General features: G+C 36.4%; 1 protein-coding gene across 1 annotated transcript; it reads left to right on the top strand.

Annotated features, from left to right (window-relative positions):
* Window positions 1-5,029: 5,029 nt before the first annotated feature.
* Window positions 5,030-5,881, top strand: LOC147334557 (uncharacterized). The gene has a single exon (XM_086285941.1). It carries the CDS (start codon window positions 5,030-5,032, stop codon window positions 5,879-5,881), a length of 852 nt encoding a protein of 283 aa, XP_086142067.1.
* The last annotated feature ends 373 nt before the right edge of the window (window positions 5,882-6,254 follow it).

Genomic DNA, 6,254 nt, shown 5'->3' with positions numbered 1-6,254 from the left:
AAAGAAGGATTGGGTTTGAATATATCAGCTGCCAAACACTGTGATACCGTCACAAAAACACTGTGTGATGAACCGAAGATTTCAATTTTTGATTCATCAATCTGTAATACCTTCTTCCAGTCTGGTGGTGTTTCATACCTCAGGCAAGCCTCTTTGTCTTATTCTAACATCTTAGCAACGGCTTTCTTGCTGCATCTCATCCTGTCAAACAGCTCGAAGTCTTCTCTTCAAAGTTGAAACTGAGACCTGCTTACTATGACCACTATTACTTTGAGCTTGAAGCTGTTTTCCCGTTATTAGGACAAAACAAGCTGTTAACTTTCAGAAACTTGTCCTCTGATTCAGCTGTGGCTTTAGGTCTGCAAGACGTCTTCATATTCCGAAGGTATGATACCACAGTGTGTTTCAGCACTTCTTTTATACAGACAGAAGCGGTTGTAAGTAATCTTGAAAAATTGGAACACCAGGAATTAGTAGCACCAGCTTAGGCTTGAACAACTTGCTGCAGAAAAGCTTTAAACTATTAACCAATTTTGTGTTCCCTTAAAGGATTTTTGTATAATTCTGAAATGTACATTATTTTTACGGGTGTAGGTAACCTTTTTTAATCTCTAGCAGTTCAACACTTACCTTTCTATCATTTCAAGCTAATTATTTGAGCAACATAAATTGCAAAAAATAACTGGGGAAATTGGGATGGCAGCTTAGGTTAATATTGACATTAGCATAAAACAAAGACACAAATGGTGTCCATTAAAACTATTATGGAAAGGAGGCACTCGCTTAACTTCAACAGCATTAAGAAACTGTTGAGTGTGTAAAAAAAAAAAAGTGTAAACAGTTATGAATGGAATCACATAAAACTTAACATTTGGTCAGCTAGAAGAATATTAAGAATGAAAAAAAAAATATCTGGAAAAAACAAACAAACATGTAACAATGAAAGTTTTAAACTGCAGAGACCTTTTCTAAGGTGTTTGTGTAGTAACTGATCTTATATTATATACAGCACCTTTTGTTTAATAAATATCCATGTGTTGTTTAGTCAGAGTGAGGTTTCTGTAGAACATCTAGGATAGTAGAGTCATTTGCGGTTGCATATTGTGCATTTGACAGCATAGTTTTAGATGTTTATCAGTTCGCTTATTTCCCACCTTAACATTGTAACAATCAAGCATTTACAGTAGTTAGGCTCAATCAAACTGTCCTCGCAGTTCAGATATGTCTTCACAATGTTGTTTCAACTGGTCCTGTTCCTTAAACTGGTAATGATTGTTAAACTGGCACTCCCAACAGCCATATCCACACTTTGTTGTATACTAAATATGTCATTCTTCCATTCAAAGATACCAAATTAACATACATTGTGATTCAAGTCTTAATTTGTATACTTATTATTCACTACTAAAAGTGATTGAACGTATTTCTCACCTTGCTAATAACAATGACAGCTCAGGTTGTGAATCAGGTATTGGAGACAATGCTCTGTGAACTATGTGTATTGCTGTATTAAAATGAACACCTGTTGTTATTTATGGGTTACCTAAGTCCTGTTAAATGTAATGAATTGGTGGGTTCATGTAGAGCTACTGATATAGAAATAAAGTAAATCAATAAGTAATAATAATGATACCAATAATAATGATAATGATTGCAAAATCATTACGTATTCTCATATCCTCGTGATTGAATTAAACACAGATGTGAAAAGTTCTGCTTTTGTTACATTTTTGGGTGATCATTTCGAGTTTATCATTGTTTTTCTCTACTGACTAGAAAAATGAAAAACAAACTAATCTAAATAAAAACTGAGTTATCATAGGAAAGACAAAATCTGTGACATTCATAAAGTTTTTGGTCATTATTGTTTGTGTAAAATTAGTCATCTGTTGTATACATATTTTAGTACAGAGTACCATTTTGATTTAAGAATGAAAGGCCAACTTAAATAAGCCCAGATGCTTTTCTTTCCTGAGACTGAGACCTGGATAACTGAGAACCTTCACAGATAATGAAAGGCCATGACTGCTGCAGCTTTTCTGTGGAACTATGCATTATATCCTCAAGTTTAGATAAAAGGATGGCATTTACTGTATATATGAGTACTTACAGTAGTAGCAACTAACATGGTGCATGGTGGTAGACCTGATGGCTAATTTATCTTAAATGCAACAAACAAGTCATTCCCATCTAACTGGTACTTTCTCAGTTGTTTAGAGCGTTGGAAAGTTGAAAAACCCAAAAGAGATGTGAGTGAAAAAGAAATAAAATGCTCTTGATGGATGGTGGTCTTTATTATATTACTATTATTATTATTATTATTAGTAGTAGTAGTAGTAGTAGTAGTAGTAGTAGTAGTAGTATTAATATTATTATTGATATACCTTCAAAGAGAGGCCATTTGATTTACTTCTATATCAAGGTCCCGTATTTTAAACTTTTTTATTTATTTATCTTATTTATCTATATCATTTTTATTTGATTTATTTGTTTCTACATCTACAGTGAGCAACTTTAGCTAACAGTAGTTTACAAATGGAGTAAAAAAACAACCCATCAGCTATCAGCATAAAATCGACATTAGGACAAAATTGTATTGAGTCTGTGACTTCAGATACGTTTTTGGTAGTGATATTAGCCAGCAAGATTGACATTTTTGTTAGCATTTTTAAAAGGAAAGACATGTAAATATATACCACCATTGTTGATCAAGTCTACACTTGTGAGTCACTTGTAAAATGAACACTTGTAAAATGAATGTTACTGCTCTATGAGCTACAATACTATTTCATTGCAATGATGCTTTAATTAAAGGAGATGTAGAGATTCTGCTGTGTTCTGTGTTCTTTCGAAATGTTACAGATACTGTATAATTACCTAATTTTACTTATAAGTTATTTCAGTCCTGTTACCTGTATGGAAACATGTTCATGATGTTCAGGATATTAATACTATATGCTGAGGAATAGAATAAGTAACTGTACTTTTTATGATTGTTGACAATTGGGGCATATTTTCTTTCTGTTGTCATAAAGTGAACAATAGCTATAAACTAATTACACACACATACACATGGCTGTTTTGGTGCATAAGTAAAGCACTGATTTAAAAATAGTTAAATAGAAAAATAGAAAATAGTTTTTATTAGATGTAGAATAATGAGGTCATAAATCACTCTGTTGCTTCATGCAAAAATATTATGCAGTCCTGTGACTGTGAGCATAATCAACACACGCTCAAGCATCAGTGCGCATTTGGAGTGACTGACTAAAGGGCAAGAGGGCACTCCCGAGGGGCACTACAGACAAGGTCAGTCTTTTTCATTCATTATATGCTGCCAATTAACTATTTAAATGACTGATTTCATTACACCATCATTCCAGTACAGCGGTAATGTTACATATGTTTATTAAAATGCATGTAAGCACCTGCCTCTGTCATGCATATACTACATACATCTTACCTTTTTGCACATATACTGTAGTTTTGTTTTTGGGGTCATAGTAGGTCTATTTGAGTAATAATTAACCCTGAAATATTGCTTTCTATTATCTACAAATGAAATTTTAATGCTGTGACTAACAGAGCTGCAAAAGAATTGCTCTTTAGACTTAACAAAAAACATTATGAATTATGAATGATGAATGAAATCATAAATAATCATTAATCAAACTTGAGGGCTTTATGGATGCTACAATTCACAGTATTGTGACTTCAGACTATTATGTTATGATTCTACAAGAGCTGGGGAAACACACGTGCCATGGTACCAAGGTTGATGTTATTCTCAAGCATGGGTCTGTTGGTGATACATGTGATACAAGGACACATCTGGTGTCCCCTTGTCTGTTTCTGGGCTGCCAAACACCTCATTGTTAGCTTTTCTGCCAAAACTTCCAGACGTCTCCCTTCCTGTTTGCCTAGACTGGCCCTGCCTTTAATGCCAGCCTATTGTTGGGTTAATTTTCCTGTCCTGCCTGCTCCTGCGGTTCCTTCTGTCTTCCCTGCTGTACTCCACCTTTGAGTCACTTGCATTAACACTAGGGTTCCTTCTATCTAGGGCCTCTGTCCTTTTTCTGCTGGGGTGGGCAAGTAATTGTGATCAGGATGTATGGCCTAAGGGCTTCTGCACTCTTGGGGTCTCCTGGGTCTTTCTCTTTCTTTGTCTGGTGTTGTTGTAGCTTCTCGCCCTCATTATAAGTACATTTCATGACATTTCATGTAAATCTTAATAAGAATAAATAAGGAGAAGAAAAGAAAAACTCTAATGAGAGGAGTTAGGGTCATCGTATATTATGGTGATTACAAATCAAATTTAATTTAAGACACGATACCATAATACTTAATATGGGTACATGTTTACAATAAAAAATAAAACAAAATATTTGCAATGTAACATGAAATGTAACATGAAAATTATTTATAAATTATTAAGTATGTCTTAAATCCATACAGGGTTCAAAAAGACTAGAAAGTAGAAACTGAGACAACAAAGTTAACGGCTAAATTATTTCTGAAGCCACAGAGCAAGACAGTCTGTTCCCATAGAGCATTAGAAAGTTTGCATGTTGAGGTGATGTTCATGACTGCATTGCTTTTCAGAAGCACAAAGGTCAATCTTTTTACATCCTAAATAGTTTTCTTCATTGTTTTCCTCATCCTACCTTAAATGTAGGCATATTAAATTAAACCATCCATCCCTCTCTTCCTTATCAGGGTCACGGGGGCTGGAGCCTGTCCCAGCTATCAGAGGGCGAGAGGCAGGGTATACCATGCATGTCTTTGGACTGTGGGAGAAAGTCAGAGTACCTGGAGAGAACATGAGGAGAACATGCAAGCTCCACACAGAAAAGCCCAACCAGATTGCTGTGAGGCAGCAGTGCTAACCACTGCACCACCGTGCCGCCCTTAAATAAAACCAACAACAACTAGTTTTGACTGATAAGACATAACAATAATCCTCCCTGCCTATAGTATTTATCTCTTAAATTTTGCGTTTTGGTCCTAAGACCTAAAGAACACAGACAACATGTCAGTGAACTCCACCTTCAACTTTTTTCTGGAGTACGACTGCTTCAACCATACAGCTAGCTCAAACATGTTCACTGCCATCAGTGCAATGAGAGCCATCTTTCTCCTCCCTGTCTCCACACTTGTCCTCTACCTGGGTTACCAGCAATGGCGGCAGCAGCATTCCTTTCAAACAGCAAGCCACTCTGACATCTTCGCCTACAACATGGCTGCTACAGAGCTGATCTGGATAGCTGGATGCTTCTGTACCTTTGGTGGAAAATACAATAATCACTCAGCTATGTTTACAGTAGGATCCATTGCTTCCCACACTGGTTTGTATGCAGAGATGGGTTTTCATATCCTGAGCTGTTTAGAGTGCTACCTGGCTGTTGTTCACCCCATCTCCTACTTACATCTTAAAAATGTCCATGGGGTCAGGATCAGAAATATCAGTGTTGGTTGTGTTTGGCTGTTTTGCTTTGGACTGATAGGAGTGCATCAAACTTTAACCTCTAACAGGCTTGTCCCATTATTCTTTGTTTTGGCTCTAGTGATCATGATCACATTTTTCTGTAGCCTCTCTGTTCTGTGTGTTCTGATTCACCCAGGACCTGGAAAAGAAGGTGGGGAAAACCAGCGTGTTGACCGATTAAAGCTGAGAGCTTTCTTCACCATCATAGCTATAACCTGCACTGTGTGGTTGTGGTTTGTTGGACTCCTTGTTACCAAAGCACTGAGCGAGTCACCTCTCCTGAGTAACTCTATCAAGTGTATGGTGGAAAAGAGTGTAGTCTTTTTTAACCTGCCCAGCTCTTTGGTGTTATTTATGCTTTACCTTAAAAGGGAAAGGAAACGCTTGTGTTGCTGAAATAAGTGAAGGCAGCAAACGCATGTAACTACGCATTAATTGACTGCCCAGTTAAATGACTTCAGAAAAAACTGGTTATTTAGTGTATTTAGAAGACATGGTGGCAGATACGCCATTGTGGCACCTCCTAAATTGAAAGGTTGACAGATAAGGAGGAATAACTTAGTTCTTGTTATGGTTACTCATAACAATAGTACCTGGACAATGGAGCACTTACTTTGTGCTGCATGGCTGAAAGTACTTTACTTAGAAAACCAATAAACCAGAAACATTAGTCAGTACAGTTTAACTGGTGGTAAAATTAATAGTTGTTCACTGAGCTGTTTCAAGTTAAGAAGGACAACCTGGTTATTCTGGGGAAAAAAAGGTCTTT

Source organism: Aulonocara sp. 'chitande type north' Nkhata Bay, linkage group LG3, assembly GCF_057382095.1.
Source record: "Aulonocara sp. 'chitande type north' Nkhata Bay isolate Kocher_YH1m ecotype deep benthic linkage group LG3, A_spYH_male_GT1.1, whole genome shotgun sequence".
Classification (NCBI taxonomy): domain Eukaryota; kingdom Metazoa; phylum Chordata; class Actinopteri; order Cichliformes; family Cichlidae; genus Aulonocara; species Aulonocara sp. 'chitande type north' Nkhata Bay.
The sequence above is the reverse complement of the archived record's forward strand: the minus strand, read 5'-3'. Positions and strand labels throughout refer to the sequence as shown.